The 19,004-nt window shown below is 38.6% G+C and overlaps 1 protein-coding gene across 1 annotated transcript in view; it reads right to left on the bottom strand.

The window, feature by feature from the left end:
- Nucleotides 1–516: 516 nt before the first annotated feature.
- COG3 (component of oligomeric golgi complex 3) overlaps nt 517–19,004 on the bottom strand; it is a 33,141-nt gene continuing 14,653 nt past the window's right edge. The window contains exons 13-23 of the mRNA XM_051639257.1: nt 18,725–18,885; nt 16,501–16,606; nt 14,397–14,521; nt 12,666–12,755; nt 10,734–10,854; nt 7,833–7,921; nt 7,599–7,733; nt 6,386–6,461; nt 4,620–4,747; nt 3,855–3,953; nt 517–2,674 (exon numbers count right to left, since the gene is read on the bottom strand). Coding sequence (XP_051495217.1) covers nt 2,645–2,674; nt 3,855–3,953; nt 4,620–4,747; nt 6,386–6,461; nt 7,599–7,733; nt 7,833–7,921; nt 10,734–10,854; nt 12,666–12,755; nt 14,397–14,521; nt 16,501–16,606; nt 18,725–18,885 — 1,160 coding nt within the window. The 3' untranslated portion in view covers nt 517–2,644. The remainder of the gene's footprint in view (nt 2,675–3,854; nt 3,954–4,619; nt 4,748–6,385; nt 6,462–7,598; nt 7,734–7,832; nt 7,922–10,733; nt 10,855–12,665; nt 12,756–14,396; nt 14,522–16,500; nt 16,607–18,724; nt 18,886–19,004) is intronic.

Consider the following 19,004-nt stretch of genomic DNA (forward strand, 5'->3'; position numbering starts at 1 on the left):
AAAAAGACAGGGAATGCCTGACCAGCTGCTTTGGTACTCACTTCATTTATGTGATACAACCCAAAGGGCCAAAACTCTTTAGGATACTCCAAGCACCTAGGAAGAAGTGGTCACACATTGCTGCCCCACAGTAGTCAGATCAAAGCTGAATTCCACAAGAAAGGAGTTTTTTCCTTAGATTAGTTCATTCAAATGACATTGTCAAAGCCAGAGGGTGAAGGGAAGCTTCATGCTGACACAACAGGGGACAAACCACCAAGCCTCTGGATTATGTGTTTCTAAAATAGCAAGGGTGAGAAGAACAGCATGTGGTAATGAGAAACTCTGGGTAGATGAGTCTGTGAGTAACCAGGCAACGAGAACCGCTATCAAATACAACATTATTGTGTTTTCTGCCACCACATCCCAAGTTCTCTCTTAGTAAAAGCCAACCAGTTAAAATATGTTATTGTATTACAGTTGTGGTTTCTTCCTTCCAACGGAATCACAAAGAGACCATTTAGTCACACGAGATCATTTGTCAGTAAAGAAAATACAAATTTATTTTTATTATAACCATAAAGAGGCATTACTTTAACAATTAGCTGTACATTCAGCACTCAGGTATACATCTGTGCCAAATAACGTCGATTCTTCTAATGCTAAAAAAAGAACACTTCTCAGTGATGCACTGCCTGTGCTTATAGGATGTTTATCATCTCTGTACTACAAGTTATCTTGACAGACAAGCCTCAGGATACAGAATAAAGCTTTACTCTTGGACCAAAATAGGAGGCAACATTTTTATTTAAAAAAATTAAAACCAGCAAATTTCTAGTCCGATAATATAAAGCATCTTAAATTAATCTTCTGAAAGTATTTACACTATTTGTAAACGTAAATATCTGAAACTGTACATGTTTAAACAAATGTTCATTTAGCAAACAGGCTGTATAAACTGATTGCTCTTCTGATCTTTCAACCAGCTGTCCTAGAGCTTTCTGGGTACTCCGAGAGAGAAAAAGATCCCAAGCACAAGAGTGACTATTCCAAGGGTTTACTCTTCACACCTTTTCTGTACAACATTTGTATTAAGTCAGTAATTACTCTGTACAGCGACCATGCAGTCCTTCTGTAAAACTTTATAAAAAACAAATATACATATATTACAATGCACTAGACATTATTTTACAGCCTGTATTTCTACATAAGAAAAAAGAGAGGGCAAGTCTTCTTCCTCGTTAGGTCCTTTAGTTAATTTTTAAGGTGTCAAGTGAGTACCACTTATGTACCTCAGCACCACTGCTGCAACACTTCTTGTGGTAGCTTTAAATCCTACCACCTTAGTCCTCAGCCATGCAATTTATAACAGGAAAATTATTAAATCAAAACACCACTGATGTGCATGGAAATTTCTACATATTTAAAACTACAGAACAAGCTCTATAAATAAGTTAAAAATCTGCCATTTGAGTCACCACATTTTTCTATGCACTGAGACACCCTAAAGCTGCTTGTAGTGTTTAATTCCAGTAACAGCCGAGTATTTAGTGTTCAGTTTTCCAAAATGACAACCAATTAATGTACACTGAACACCATGCACTGATAACCAGTTACCAAGTACTTATCCCCTTTTTACCTTGCAGATCTGACAGGTTTGCTCACTGAATTTCTGGCATCCCCACACACCCTAATTAGCATTTACTCCAGCTCACCAAGGCTGCCCAAGTTCCGGTCCCAGTCACCACTTTAAACAATACACCACCACCACTTGATCTTGGGTAAGGCAAAACAACCACAGCTATTACCTAAAATTAAGTACCTGAGAATCTCAATGCTAAGCTTTGCTGTAAAGCATCCAAAAATATGCAGTTCCCACAGAAACAAGAGAAATTATATTGCACAGCTTTCCATCACAAATCCCAAGGAACTGAGATTCCTTATGTGGAGGAAGGTTAGAGCACGAAACTTCAGGTTACACTCCACAGCTCCCAATCACAACAGTGCAAGAAAAACAGCACATCCAGTGTTTCAAGAAATGCTTCACCTGCCAGAAAAAAAGTTTTCCCAACTAAGAACCTCTGAATTTATGTTGAAGCACGTGGTGAATTTCCAGAATTTTCAGGCAAGATAAAGAAAAACTGGGCCATGCCTGCTTCAGTCAAACTGTATAACCAATGTGCTTAACTCCAAGTCTTGCAAATTCCTGTTACCACTGCCATTTGGTTCCCTACACTTCATTTCCAGCATATTTTTGAAAGTGTGACTGCTCAATGCATACATCAACTTATTAAAGGAAAGCAAGAAAGGAAGAAAGGTTTTTACATTAAAATTTTGAGAACATCTGGATAAGGCAGTAACTGAGCTTCCCTAACAGTGATCAGATCAGCAAAGGGGTTTTTGTTTCATTTTCTTCCCCCCCCACTTCTCAAGCCAATGAACAGGAAGACCTTCAACAAATCAGTAAAATGGGGGGGAGGGCTTTGTTTGGTTTGGTTTTGGGGTGGTGTTTTTTTCCCTGAAACAGGATAAAGCAGCCAGGATAGTTTTGATGCAAACTGGACTGCACAGCGGGATCCTTCGTTTACTTCAAGCAAATGTCTTCACATTCCCTTCACTGCCTGGCATGCAGCTGAAGCTTATTTCAAGCAGCATCACTGTTGGGCTACTTGGACATCGATAACAGTAAGTTCACCTGAAAGATGAAAGGAAAGCCCACATTAGATGGAGCAGCCAAGTCTCAGTGCTGATGTCTTACATTTTAACGTTTAAACACAATTCCTAGGAAGCACACAGAGTTTCAGATAAATCAGAAGACAGCTACAAAACAACTGGCCAAAATTTCCAGACAAATGCCTGCTTATAAGCTCTTCAAAACATGATTGTTGACCATACTGACTAGTCATTTCAGCAGTCACAACCTAGTCTATCAAAGTTTCCACAGTGACTTCATGTGTTGTCAAAGAATTTCAAAAAATACTAACACTTTTCTTAGATACCTGAAACACATTTGGGATCCTTCACAATACTTGCTTCCCACAGATGACAATATGCTTTCCCATACACATCAGGTAGGAGAAGTGATTTTAAGCATTAAGAGAGAAACAATTAGAGGAAGCCAACTCCTCTAGATAACCCTACCTCCACTCTGTGCTCCAGGTTAGCTATCATACATCCCTGTGGCCACATTCACTGCACGCCATGTCCTCTAATCTGTAAACTAATGTATCTGTTTAAATATTGGCATCCTGAGATCCACATAACCTGGACCACTGAGGTCAAAGTGAGATTTTTAAAAACCTACCCGGTTTCTGTCAGAGCATCCCAATACAGAGAATTCTTAACCCCAACCATCTCTGAGACTAAAGACCTCATCATGTACGGTAACATTTCCATAAACATCTGCACATTTTCCCAATGCAATTCACTTCAAATGAGCCCTTGTAATTCTTTCTCATGCTTCCTAAACGTAAAAGTTGTTTCTGCTTGTGTTTGTCAAAAGCAAGACTGTTTTCACACACAGAGGCTTTTCTGAAGCACCTTCACTAGCTTTGATCTCTCCCTGAAAAGACAACGCCCAGAAATGGCAAGACTGTCACAATATTGTACAACTCAATCCCCAGTAACATCAATCAACACCTTCAGTTTAACAACTCTATTGGTTATTCATTAAATACCCAAACAAAACCCCCTTTCAGCTGAGACCCGGGAGTTCATATGAAGCCCTGAGTTTAACCATCTAGGACTAGGAGGGATAATAAATATGTAAATATGGATTCAGAACACTGAAAATACTAAAAATGAAAAACTAATGTTTAAAAAAAAGCCAGTCACATCTAAGAGCAACTGACAAAACAAGGAGCCTCAATATATACCTGTTCCATTGAAGGACAAGCTATGATCTGGAGATCTTCACTACTAAATTCTTCCTTTAACAAAGCATGAAGTTTCTGGAACATTTGCTGAATGTTATTCTTTTAAAGGAAAGAAGAAAAAAAACTCAGTATTAGAAAACACAACACCCACCTCAAACACGAACCAGAAAAAGCACAAGGTACATGGAACAGCTACTGAAGTGACCACATAGTGAGAAGCAGTCAAGCTATAAGAGCTTCTTTTTTCAAACAAGCCCCGAAACAGTCACAAGGAACCCATGTTGGCTGTGAGATAAAAACTTTAGCTAAGATGTGTTAAGCTGAAACACTGAGTCCTACAGACTTAAGCTGGAAGCTTAAAGCTCAAGCTTGGTTCTTTCTGGTGGGTTTACAGTGGGTGTCCCACTGGATCTGCATCATCCTCTCTGCTGCCAGAGCTTCTGTCCATGAATAACTGATCAAGTTGTACTGTGGCTGGGACAGAGTTAATTGTGTTTATTACAGCTTGTATGGTGCCAACTGGAAGACGCACACAACGAACAGAACCAGTTGCTTCCCTGTAATATGTGTCTGTCATGTACACTGAGTACAATGGAGAGCAGGACAGCTTGGATACATACCTTTATATACATATATTAAACATATAATCAGACACACACAAAAATATAACATAAAAAATCCCACAAAATATATATCAAGTCTTTAACTAAATGAAGGCCCAACACCTACAGGAAAACATGCTGAAGTACGTCTAGCAATACTCACCCTAACTGGCTTAAACAGAATTAGTTCTGTATCTTTATTGGACAAGTATAATGACATGCTTCGTAATGTTGATGGTAACTTTGTTTTTATTGTCTTGTAAGTGGAAGAGACCAGATCGTTGATCTTTGCTGAAAGTAAAAGAAATCATGCTTAATAGGCTAAAATGGCATCCTGCTAATTGAATCTACAGTCCAGAACATCACCTCCACTCCACTGGTGCTGATCATAACCACAGGGTTGAGTGTCAGGGAGAGATGGAGTGACTTGGCTGTGCAGCACCAACTCATCACACGACTACAACAAGTCAAACTAGGCTTTTCTTTTTGGACCCTCTTTTCCCTGCAGAAAACACATCCAAGCCATGTCTGCAAGTGCCCACATTCTCCCAAGGTTCCTGAAGCCACCGTCTTCCAACAGCAACAAAGTCCTACTTACACTTCCCTGTAGAAAACTAGCCTGGAAAAGTGACTGCTGGGGAACAAACAGTTCTAGGAAAGAGAACAGTGTATCACAAGTTCTCCCTAGTGGCCACAGGCCATGACTGTAAGATGAAAGGCTGCACAGACACCTGGACTTTGAATCAACCAGACAGAAATCCTCCCTCAGACATGACCTTCTTTCTGTATTGCTAGGTGTTTTAACAGTTTTACATGAGCTTGCTTAAAGGACAAGGGGAAAATCCATTCATAGCTTTAAATTACAGCAGTTAAAATATTATATTACATTTTTTTCCTCAATTTCTACCATACCTAAATTTTTTACATTCTCCTCCTTCCGAAACAAATTACTCCAAGGAACAGCAGAAGCTCTGCTTAAATCTGCCTCTACACACATAATTATCTCCAAACAAACATCAAAAATACTCCTGAAGAAGCAGCAGATTTTAAGAAGAAGCTCAAGTTAGCCCTTGAGAGTGTCTGACCCACGAAGCAGCACTGAATTATGAATGAATGTGGCTGGCTTTGCATTTTAAGAACATGATGCAACAGAAGGTTCCAATGTATGAATTGGAATAATTAGATTTCACATCCAACTTTGTAATGTGAAGAGTAAAGAAACCCAGGAACATCTAAACTACTCCAAATGTTCCTACGAAGCCTTCACATTTGAATTTTTAAGAAGAGGGAAACAAAGCTGGATTCCATTTTTGCACAGTGACAGGGAAACTGAACAGGAACCAAATGTACAAACAATAAAAGTTTCAATGTAGATTCAGTTTTTCCTAAAAAAGCGAAAGCTTTACCTTAATGTAATCAAATAATTCCTTAAGCACATTTCATATGCAGTTGCCAAAATGCTGTTTTCATGCAAGAACAGGCACAGCTTGAGAAATACTCAAGTCATGCATCTACTGCACCAATTAAACGCATATTCCAAAGTTTGTTAGGTTTTGATTCAGAAGTATCTTAAGACATTTAAATTAGCACACAGGTAAAAAGCAGAAGCCAGGATTTTCAAGGAAAAGGCAGACAATTCTCAGGTACTTCAAATTTTTCCAAATCAACCACAGTCGCACAGTCCAAATAAACCTGGCCAGCTTTTCAGACTGCTGTGCTTTAGAAGTCAAGCACAGAGACAAATGACATTCTGAAATACTCGAGCCCCATACACTGCAGCCCATATTGCTCTACTGAAAATGTGAACAGAAAGGGTATTTTTCTCTGTTTGAGAAGTTTTCAAGAGAAGTCTCAAGATAGTAAATTATTGTGGCTTTATTAGCCTACAAGCATCTCAGAGGCAACATGAGTATAAAACAAAGCAAATACCTGGCTGTGCCCAAGGTTGCTGCGAAAGGCTGTACTTGGGACCTCCTTGAGTGGCCATTGTTTTTAAAGCGGCCACCTAAAAGAAATACAATCAACAAAATTATGTTTCTTTCAGTTGAATTCACAACAAAGTGATCATGGAACAATTGCACAAGTCTCTTGGATACTGCTGTGTACAGAATCTCCTCTCTCTCTTCTGTGCATGGACTTAATGACACACAGGGGAAGCAGCTTGACAGAAATGCAATTCACAATTACAATCACTTCTGGAAAGTAAAATTCAAAATGGGATTATATTTACAAAGACACTTAGGAACCTAAGGACACAAAGAAGCCTCAAAATAGATTTACACTTAAGCAGGTTAGTCAAACTCCCCAGACTCCCAATGAATCACTGGGATCACTTGGATGATACATCAATCTCACTGGTTACCCATCTGTATTTTAGGCATGGAGGCACACTCCAGCATGATAGGCTGGGTAAATTTAATAATCTTCTAAATTCTCAAAAAACAGCAGCTGGAGTATTTGTGATGTCCACACAATGCTGTGCTCCCCATTACTGATATGTCATGCTGTAAAACCACTTGTTTTCAGTATACAAGGATCCACATCACACTTTTCATTTTCCAGAAGCAGTAAGAGCACTTAACAAGACTTAATTTTTTTTTCCTATCCCCTAGGACGCCTAATCTTTTCTGACCAACTTTTATATGAAATTTCTGTTACAAGTGGAACTTGGGAGGAAAGTACTATTCAGCCAGCACCTCACTGGTGTAAAATATGCTGAGAATAGAAACTTTTAACACACTTCACAGGCACCTCCCTTGAGACCTCCCTCGAGAACACACATGAGCCAAGATTCTTTTTGAAGGCTTACAAATCAGTCCAGGTAGTTTTCCTGCAAACAGAAAAGATCCTGCCAGCTTTCAGAGACCTGTTTCAATGCAATGAAAGATTAAACCTTAACCAAAGAGCATAAGGGTTGTTTTTAAAACCAAACTATGTCATGTTTCTTTAATCCATTAGTCTCAAAAAGGCCTGGAAAATTGCTGTTGGTACTCACAGGGAAGCACGACCTTATACTGGGAAAATCCATAATCTTCAGCTAATCAGACAAAACTAGCAGCTTCTTCTATACACAATTTACATGTTATTTCCCTTCTCCTACCAGTATTTCAGTCAGGTTAATGAACTTACAACATGTTTGTACCTTTGACATGAACTCCTCCAGCTGATCAATAAACTGTTTGGTCTGCTGCTGAATAAACTGCTCACAAGCCGATTTCAGGTGACGATCTACATCTTTCTTAGAGTCAATATAATGTTCTCTGATTTCTGGAGTACCCTTGAACAGAAGACAGTAATTCTCTCCTTTTTATTTGCCAGAGATCACCACCTGCTTAAATGACCTGATTTTTCTTAATGCAATAGGAGTCCACATTACCTCCAGCAAGAACTGTATCAAGGCGTTGTTGCTGTTCAGTCTGAAAAATCTTGAAACTGTCTTAGGGTTCAGGATTTTAAATGCTGCGTCTGTGAATGAGAAAGTCACTCCTGCTGTAAGTCAATGGGATTCAGCTCCAGGAATGGAAAACTTTAATCACCCATTTACACATAAAAAAATGGCCTAACGTGATTAGGACTGTAACATTAGTGATTCCAGTATTGATAAATGTGGGTGCACACATACAGAAGCACACAAAGCTTGAGACACTATTTTTCAGTTGCACCAATGGTAAACCTGATTCTAACAGTCACACAGCCTAAACTGAAAAATATATTACAAAAACCTATTGAATGAATGATACTTAGCTGTAGAGCTATCAGCATGCATACTGTGTGAGCTCTTTTCCTTTTGTACCTGTATCTACAAGTGAAGGACTTTTATGTAAGCTATGTAGTTAAGCAGTTAAAAAACAGTATGCAGAATTTGTCTCGTTGCCTGGGACAACCAAGTACAGTTGCATGAAATCACTTAGAACTGGCACTCTTTTCCTCTGTGCTTAATTGTTTTAGTTAGAACTAAACAAAGAAACATCAAGGCTGATACACACTCATGTTTACGATCTCTACAGAAGTCCAAAGAAGGAAAAGCAACAATGTCTGTCATTTACTCAAGACACAAAATTAGTCCTACAGTGTTAAAAGTATGTTGTCAAACTAACATACTGGGAAAAAGAAGATTACCAATACAGTTTAAGTATGGCTTATTGCCCTAATTCTGTTTTGAAGAAGTGCTGCCAAAGGCATTAAACAGAGGGAATGCCAGACCTGTAGGCATGTCAGTTTTGCACTGAACTAAGAACCTGTACTCCTATGTAGTTAAAGGAGACCACAGAGAAAAATTAATTTTGTTCTCTGGATTATTTCCCAAAATAATTCAAAAAAGAGCCTAAGTTCATTATTAAAACCCTATGAGGTAGTGTGAAATTCACTCCTCCCCACTGTATACTTCAATTACATGAATTTTAGCTTTATACTACTTGAAAAAAGAATTGGGCAGAAGTGTGACTTTTACAATAAGCAGTGTCCCCTTGCCTATAAATCCCAAATTAAATCTTAAATCTACGTGCAGAAAGCTTGGCTAGAACACAGTAAACTCCTAAGAGTCATGTTATTTTTCTTCTACAATTCACCTAATATAAAAGCCCTACTGGCCTGTGTGACACTACATTCAGAACTAAGCACAATGTACATCTTTTCAACACCACCACACAATATAAATAAAGGGTTTTCCATTACTTACCACTACTATCTGCAAAGCACTGGCTGGCACAAAAATTTGTTCAATTAAATGAAGTTGAAGAACAAACTTGTGTGTCAGTCAGGACAAAACACCAAAAGGATGTATTTGCCCTTTAACCTCCAGTCAACTAGAAACTACTCAACAGGTAGGAGGTTTCATTGATGTTCAAATGCAAGAGGTGAAATGGTTAGTGCAAGAAGTGCTTGCTTCAGAGTTAAAACAGCAGCTATTAGATGGCAGGAAAGAAAAGTTATTTCTTCACCTTTCTTTTCAGGAATAGAAGAGGAGAAACTTGACAGGCTTCCAATTATTCTTCCCATTATCTTCACAGAATCACAGAAGGGTAGAGCGATAGGGGTTGGAAGTGACCTCTGGAGATCATCTAGCCTAACCCCCCTGCTAGAGCAGGACTCCCTAGAGCAGATTTTACAGGAATACATCCAGGGATGGAGACTCCACAACCTTCCTGGGCAGCCTGTTCCAGTGCTCTGTTACCCTCAGAGTAAAGAAGTATTTTCTCATATTCAGGTTGAATCTCCTGCTTACCAGTTTGTGACCATTACCCCTTGTTCTGTCACTGGACATCACTGAGAAGAGTCTGACCCCATCATACTGACATTCGCCCTTTAGATACTTGTAAGCATCGATGAGATTCCCCCTCAGGCTCCTTTCCTCTAAGCCAAACAGCCCCAGCTCTCTCAGCCTTTCCTCATAGGGCAGATGCTCCATTCCCCCTGATCATCTTTTGTGGCCCTGTGCTCTACTCTCTCCAGTCATTCCTTGTCCCTCGTGAACTGGGGAGCCCAGAACTGCACACACCATTCCAGGTGAGGCCTCACCAGGGCAGAGTAGAGGGGGAAGAGAACCTCCCTCGACCTGCTGGACATGCTTTTCTTAAAGCACCCCCGGATTGGCCCTCTTGGCTGCAAGGACACTTTGTTGGCTCACATTTATAAACTTAACAAGTGTATGACAGTTCACTTTTGTATCAAGAGGGTTTGTTTTTTTTTTTCCTGCATTTTACAACAGAACCACAGTACAATTTGAAAAATCATGACAATGTCATTACTCTCTACTTTCCCTTCCTACAACAGACACAGTTGCTCCACAAAACTATTTGACAATACTGCTTATTGAACTTGCAAAATTAGAAATCCCTTCCAAAACAAAGTATCACAGAAAGGTCTACAAACTCTTGATCCATTCTAGGCAGGTCAACTATGTATTTTTAAATGCACATGCTAAACAGCAGTAACAAAAGATATTCCTTTAAAGGGTCAGAAAAGGCGAAAGACATCTCTGTGGAATACAGATTACTTAGATGTTCTTAAAAAGGCCTGGATAAATAAGTTAGGTCAGCAGCAAAAAGCAGTCAAACACAAGTCATACAAAAGTAAAGAACTTGTTAGACACATCTTGAATTGCCCTGAATAAGAAAATGCTTTTGATGTTTTTTTTCAGAGAAGATAAGAGCAAAGCAAGTGAACAGAACAAGCTTCCAAGTCATTGCAAATGAACATAAAATAAACCCAGAAGTTTTGCTGGCACATTAAGGATGGACAATCCCATCCCAGTCTGTAGCCAGCAACTGTTTAGTACCTCTAGTTTTCTTAAGGTCCAGGGAAATTTCCTTAATGGTGAAATCAGTGTGGAAAGGAGCAATTTGTTCACGAAGAATCAAAAGGTGTTTTATTAAGAAAAGCTGTCCATCAACCTGGGTCTACAGCACAAGAGAAAAAACATACATTACAGGTAAAAAAAAAAATTATAAATAATTAAATAAAGAGCAAAGTTTAAACACATCCACTTTTACTAGTTAATTCCTATAAGGAAACTAATACTAATAATGTTACCAACAAGCTTTTTCCATTAGCATGTAGTGCCATTAAATACACTCTGGGATCAACAAATCCCACTTCTGCACTGTTCTTAACACACTGCTCTACAGAATCAGACTTTATTCCTATTTCTTGGAAGAATTAGAGGACACAGCCATATTATTAAATGTCCACATTAAGTACAGGTACCCATTATTTGAAAGATATAAATTTACTCTTCATAGGAGCTATTTCATGTAATTCCTATCATTTATAGGTGAAAAATATGAGGTTCTAAAAATGTTTTAATCCTTATGATGATTTAAAAAATGCCAAACATTTAATGTTTCTGTAATAACCTTGATTAACTGTGCAAAGGTCTTATAAGGCATTTTTCTCATGTCATTAAACACAAAGCTTCATTAATTTCTAAACAGTACAGCAAAGATAGAAAGAATAAAAGAAGGCCAAGTTCACATCACCAGATGATCAGTTTTGCACTGCTTGTTATTTTAGCTATGTGCTTTATACTGCATGCTGCTTTTAATCTTTGAAGTTCATGGCTCACAGAGGTAAATGAAGGAAGACTGAGAATTCAAATTTGCTTTTCCAAGCTGGAAGAGAACTTTCCTTTATATAACTTCAAATAAAACAGTAAAGACGACCTTAATTTGAAATTTGCAGTTTTAACAAAAAGAAATGTTCACTAAAATTAACTGGTGGAAGGGTTTCTTGATTTTTATTTATTTGTATTTATATTTTTATTCCACACACAGATTCACTGGTTAATGTTAAATTAACATGTATTAAGAACCAAGTGGTACAGATCCTGGTCCTGGGCCAACTTATCTAGGGTTCACTGCAGGATGAGCTCCATTCTTTGCAATATTTTAAGTCAATTGACCTGATATACAGGGCTAGAATGGATAACTAACTATAGAACTCTGAAGCAATTACAGATTAATTGCTCAAACTAGAGGGAAACACAATTTGAATTTCTTTTTAAAGATACTATTAACAGATACTAACCCAAGGATACTCAAAAGAAATACTTCAAAACAGCTTTTTATTTCTAATAGCAACTAAAACTTTTTCATTACTAAATATTTACTCCTTATACAAATCCAACAATTTTAGCCTACTAAGACTTTCCTTTTTTGTTAGGAATTAGAAAATTACTACAGTATTTGTATTAAAGGAACTTGACAGGAAAAAAGAAGGTTTACTTAAAGTACAACTTAAAATGACTTGATGAAACTGCAATGAATTCTGAGCAACACCTACAATCAAACCTTTTGATACTAGACAGTTCTGAGAGGACAATACTTAAATCTTCCCAGTGAACTTAATACTTAGAAAAGATTTTTGAAAATTTAAAAAATGAAAGCAGAAAAAAAAGAGAGTAATGGGCAGTGAAAGCAAATACAGGGAGCAGAAACTTCTAGCAGAATTTTTTATTTAGGTATCACTTGATTTAATTCACATGAGTTAGAGCAGCAGATTGTTATTATTTGTATTCCACCTTTTCAGACAGTCTAGCATGTGAATCATTATCTTTGCCATACATTAACCATAACTAAAAGCCAGCAAATCCACCAGGTCTCTGGGGGCAGAGCAAGATGCTTTCACTGAGATTTCAATAGCAGCTTCACAGCTTTAGATACACACGGGGGGGTGGGGGGAAAGAAATCATACCCAAAGCAGAGATTCTGACCTTATTTTTGCTGATAGAGTCAGCAGCTCCCAGCAGCGAGTGGATGCAGGCAGATAAGGCCTCTTGTGATAATCCCTGAAACACTGCCCTCTGCAGGAATGAGAAATCAGACAGAAAAAGAAACAAAAAACGTGTTGGCAAAGCTTAAGCAGAATTTAAGAGTTGCGGCTTGTGAAGGATGTGCTTACCTGCACATAAAATTCTGGATTAGTTGGCTACAAACATGTCATCTAAATGCAGTCAGACAGGATGGAGCTTCCTATATCAAAGCTTGCTACAACACTTAGACTGGATGCAGGTATATACTCCAGCACACCCTGTCCACCCATCTCTGTATCTGCACCCAGGTAGTGACATGGTCAGTGACACCTCATGCATTCAGGACTAAGAGCACCAACGATGCTTACTGGGTAACCTGACCAGACAGACACTCCATGTGTCAGGGTAACTACCTGTGTGCACTTTATACTTGCAATAGACCTGAGATCATTCAAGTGAGCTTCACCTCAAGCAAACTCAAATTACCTCACGTTTGAGCCAGGTTTGTAAACAAACATGACAGCTGCCATGGCTCAGGTGACATGGAAAAACTCATTGAGCTGCAGCAAGGAGATCATATGGCTGAGCTAGCTGTAGGAACACAGCTCACCTCCACCAGCACTCCAAAGCAGTGCATGACAGCCCTGACTGACCCAAGACTTGCTAGTGCCACTTCAGTCATGTCTTCTCCTATATACAGGGTGCAGACAAGGCATACCAGTTCTGCTAAAAATCTCAGTGAAAAAATAAGTAAAATACTGTGTAGATAACACTATAAATGAGCCTTGCAAACAACACAAGGAGTACCTCTTCTCCAAAGGCCTAGCTGAAAACTAGGGCAAATACTCGTTTAAGGGACTGATACATCAAGCAATAAAGTATTAATATTTTCCAGCTTCTTTTTAAGCAAATAGCATCTTGCTACCAGTTTCACATAACACCTATCAGAGGTATTTTGAAATGCATGAAATGTATCCAATAAAGATACAACAGGTATAGAAAAGCAAAAACTCTTACATTATGTTGTTTCTCAGAGACTCACTAGCCTTTTATGTCATTAGGTGACAGAAGAAAATCAATTCTAGAGGGCAAGTCTCAAAATACTTGTAAAGAAAACACCTCTTTTATTTCTGTTAGACACAAAGTTTCCTGCTATCTTAAAGTTTGGAAACGTGTTCTACGTTTTAGAAGGCAAAAAGATGTGCCACAAAAAAATTCTGAGAACATTTCCAAAGTGAAGAAGTAGTAGAGTCACCACTTTTAAGACTAGAAGGAACACTTTGTCTGATGTCCTGCAAAGCACATTGCAAGAAACACATTCACCCAGGAACTTCAGCGATAAGACCATTCTAATAGACCCAGAACTTTTTTTTTTTTCTTGTCCTATTCACTCCTCAACTTTGGTGTGATAAGTATCTTAAGTATTAGGCAGTGAAGTACCTTTGCCATAGCAAAAGCAATAAATTTACAAACCGGTGCCTTTTTTCTAATTCTACAAATACAAAATTGTCTTGGAAACGATGACCTAAATTTGTCAGTTCAATTGTTTTATGTAAAGATAGCAGCAAAAAGACTAAGAGATAAAAGAGGCCACTAATTGTCCATTCCTAACTTTGATTACAATATTTATACATGGTACTACACAATTTATAACTTCACTTTAAAAAAAAAAATGAAGACATTTTTGCGTACATCTATACATCTGTACAGTTTGGAGAGACACACTAGAGTCCTTCTGACAGTAGGATACCACATTCCATGCAGATCTGCTGGTGAAATCATGGTCTGGTGCCTGGGATTAAGGGATTCTGCTGAACCTGTTTAAAAGTAAAATACACACATGTAAACACAGCCAGTCTGTCCTTCCAACTGAAGGAGACTGCAGTACTGACTGCACTTTATACTGACTCCATGGTAACAAGACATTTTATTACACCCAAAAAGGTTAGCTGTATTTTCCTTCTGAGCAGGTCAGTACTAGATTTCTGATGTGTACAGAGCACATGGCTGTGAAACACATGAATTTGCTTTGAGGGATGGCCCAGCTCAACCTTTCTTAATGAGTTAGTTTTCTGGGCATGGCTCCAGTGACCCCTACCCTATGTAACTCAACAGCTGAAATGGCCAAACAACTACTGAAAAAACAAGCATAGGAGAACAAAGGGAAAAAAAATAGTGATCATGGGAGTACAGGAGATGCTCAGAAAAGAAAGGAAAATAAAAGCAAGTAATTCCATCAATTTTACTTCTTCATGCTTTCTTTTCTGCTGGGGATTATCCTACATGGATTAAACAGCTGCATAAAGTGTAGGGCCTGAACATCGTGTTAATAACAACAAAAATAATGGCAAAATCAATTTTGTCATGAGGAGGTTGTAAATATTAAAAAATCTTCCTCTTGAGTAACCTTGGCAATAATTCTGTATGCTCAAAATGGATTTTCACAACACCTGATAGACATAAGTCTTGTAATTATTTTCATTTTGTCCTTAAATCCTGGGAAACTGCTGACTCAATAGCACCAAATCTCTGATTCCAATTAGCAACCATTCAAAAAAGTAAAATTTTTAAAGTTTTACCTAATGATAGAATAAGCACTTGTGAGGTGTTTGTGTGTGGGAATTGTTTAACAAATATCTTTCTACCTTTTGCAACCAGAAATTTATTGTCACAGTAATTAGAAGGCCTCTAAGACCTTAGTTGTCAGTTTGAGGTTCCTACGCTATTTATTCGTCACTTCAGCTACTCCTGAGGAGTCTGAAATGGGAGAGAGGCACTTTGAAGGTCAAATATTTCCAATTATCTCAGACAATTATCATCAAATTGCACCATACAGGTTCCAGGCTCCTTTCATCTCCTGCATGCAGGTGGGACTTACAAGACTTGTGAATGCCACACACCTAGCTTGAAGCAAGATGAACTCCACTCAACAGGAGTTGCAGAGTCCAGCTAGAAAAAGCCAGAAGGACCTTTGGAGGCCTTGCAAGCCAAATTCAAGAAACATCCAGGTAATAAAAAGGAATATGAGAAACAATTCACAAAAAGATGAGAAAGGTGAGGCTGGGAAAAATAACAGTACCATTCTGAACAATGATAAAACAAAGGGAAAAATTCTTCATGGATCATAGACAAAAATTGAAAGGGTTGTAACAGTCAAATGACTGGCATCAAAAGAATCATGTTTCATGGAATTTGCTTCCAGTTCTCTGTAATTTACAGGCATGTGGGTCACACGTGAAAAGTCAGGGATTCTACTGTGAATTACTGTAAACAGCTAAAATTACTAACTGGTTTCAGTAAGTAGAAATGCATTCAAAGGAAGAAGGTGCCTTCCCAGGTAAAGGCACAGACAAAGGCATTCCCAGATGCTCAAAGCATTCATTTAAAAGACATGCCTGACACACCAAACCACCCACCTCATCTTAGCACAGCTAACAAACAGAAGCACCCTTAATTATATGTCTTGATAGTTGGGCTGCTTTGCAGTAGAGAATACAGAAGCTCTGTTTTATACAAAGTACACTGACTGCAGTGGAAGCATAAAGACATGCCACCAAAAGAACAAGATTAAGTAGTTTCTCATTTAAAAAAAAAGGTTATTAAGAACCCTGAGACAAAGTTCACCTCTCAAAATATCTCACGAATTTCTCTAGGACAATAACCCTTTAAGATAGATGCAAATTTCTAACTGACAGTTTAAGCTAATGCTTACTCTCTGTGGACATCATGCAATGATTTGGGTCCTTTCCAACTCAAATCTTTCTATGATTCTATGAACATGGGATATATTTCATACCAGATTTAACTAAGTTGCAGGACTCAGGATCTTCTAGCCGGACATCTGAAAACGAAGCTTCAGATGGCAGCTTCTTCTGTTCCTCTTTTAAACTCTGTGCAATTTGCTGCAGAGGAAGATATAACACAAAATTTTAGTGTTGTTTTTTTTTCTCCTTAATTTAAGCAGCATTACAATCAACAGCACACTAAATAGCAAAAAGAGTCTGCTAACATTCACCTCCTTAGCATTTCAAAGACATTAAAAGGGATAAAGACAGATGTTTTAAAAACAGTAGCAGAAACATTTCAACATCAATTTAAGATACACAAGTACCAGTGTGCACTCACAGTCCAGAGGGCCAACCACATCCTGCACTGCATCAAAAGAAGTGTGGCCAGCAGGGCTAGGAAGGTGATTCTACCCCTCTGTTCTGGTGACACTGCACCTAGAGTACTGCATACAGCTCTGGAGCTCTCAGCACGGGAAAAATATGGAGCTGCTGGAGAGGGTCCAGAGAAGGGCTACAAAGATGATCAAAGGGCTAGAGCACCTCTGCTATGAAGACAGGCTGAGAGAGTTGGGGCTGTTCAGCCTGGATAAGAGAAGGCTTCAAGGGGACCTTACAGCAGCCTTCCAGTACCTGAAGGGGCTACAGGAAAGCTGGGGAGGGGCTTTTCACCTGAGAGGATAGTGATAGGACAAGGGGTAATAGTTTTAAACTGAAGGAGGGCAGATTTAGGTCAGACATCAGGAAAAAAATCTTTACCATGAGGGTAGTACGGTACAGGAATAGGTTGCCCAGGGAGGTTGTGGAAGCCCCCTCCCTGGAGGTGTTTAAGGCCAGGATGGATGAGGTTTTGTGCAGCCTGGTCTAGTGTGAGGTGTCCCTGCTCATGGCAGGGGGATTGGAACCTGCTGATCTTTAAGGTCCCTTCCAACCTTAACCGTCCTATAATTCTATGATAAGTGTTACACATATCTGTGTAAATCACTGTTTTTTCCATTTTGCCTGTTTGTACTGATCTCTAAATAATAACCAGTAAAAATACCTAGAAAAAGAAGCTCAAAAGAGGGGAAGCCAGTTCAACACTAACTTGGATTTTACATAGATAATTTCTGTGATGGCTTTATTCCTATAAATCATATGTGCAGACAGCCCTAAGGTACTCCCTAGTTTATTCCCTGCAGGAGTTCAACAAAAAGCTTTCCCCTAACATTACTCAACACTTCCACACTTCAACCTTTTTCACTACTTGGTCTGCTTCAAAGAAACAAGAGGCAGCAAGAATGGGCAGAGAACTGCATTAATATTTGAGCAGAACAGCAGAAGAAATTTTACTGCCCTGTGCTTTTAACATTTTAATAATTAATTTACTCAGACAGAAAGTCTCTCTAAATAGCAAGGTTTTGAGATTTAAAAGCAATCAAGGAGCAAAACGAATCTCAAACCAGGCAAAAACTGGAGCCTTATGAGGACACAAGAGCAGCATTATTTCTTGATTTAGAATGAATCATAAAACTCACTCTCTTCTTCTTCCTAACTGAACGGCCATAGGACTCCAGTTAAAACACAAGGCTTTGAGTAGACTAAGAATCTGCATTACTTGCCTACAGAACTTACAGCTAACATTAAAAAGTTCTCACAATCATTTTTTTACCCAGCTCTACTCACACAGTTGTAGCAGTTATACTGGTAAAACTTCTGATCACTAGTTGTTATGAATGGAGGGGTCTCGTTCAGCTATATTTTGTGTGGTGAAAACTGGAAGCCATTGCTAACATGTTAAATTATCTAAAGGTACAAGCAAGTCACTCCTCACACTGTATAAGTAGAGTGTACATACCTGCTTACCAAACAGTAGTTGATCAGTAATTCTGAAAACAAACTTGCAGCTCACTGTGCCTGTCTAAAGCTTCTCTTTGACTCCAGCTCAACTAGAAAATACATTGGGTAATACCTACTACTTACAAAAGTAATAAACCTCTGAGAGAAAAGTTAGAAGCTTCAAGTTTAGATAAAACTTAACGGTGAGAAATATACTGAGTTGGACACAAAGTGTTCTCTGATATCTAGTTTAGGGTCATAATTTAATCAGCAGGGGCCTACTTGATAGTGCCAGTAATATTAAATATATTTAAGAGCTGGAAAACCCCATCTGCAAAGCACTATACTGCACAATTATATATACATAATTAAAAAAAAAAACCACAATCAAGGGCAACACAAAAGCTGATGCTGTACCTCCATCATTTCCAACTTGTCAGGATATGCAAGATCACCTGGAGCAGGCTTGTAGCCTGTGATATCAGTCTGAATGTAAATATGTGTCCTATAGACAAGACGCTCTTGTACATCTTCTAACATCTGTTTGACACCAGCTGCAAAGGCACCCAGTTGTTCAGCTGACAAAGGAAAAAAAAGGCACACATTTTTTTATGCAATTATAGAACAAGCTTATAGACACAGAATTCTGAAGTATCATACATGGAACCATCACACAACTGTTTTGCTTCAGGTTGAG

Source organism: Apus apus, chromosome 1, assembly GCF_020740795.1.
Source record: "Apus apus isolate bApuApu2 chromosome 1, bApuApu2.pri.cur, whole genome shotgun sequence".
Classification (NCBI taxonomy): Eukaryota; Metazoa; Chordata; class Aves; order Apodiformes; family Apodidae; genus Apus; species Apus apus.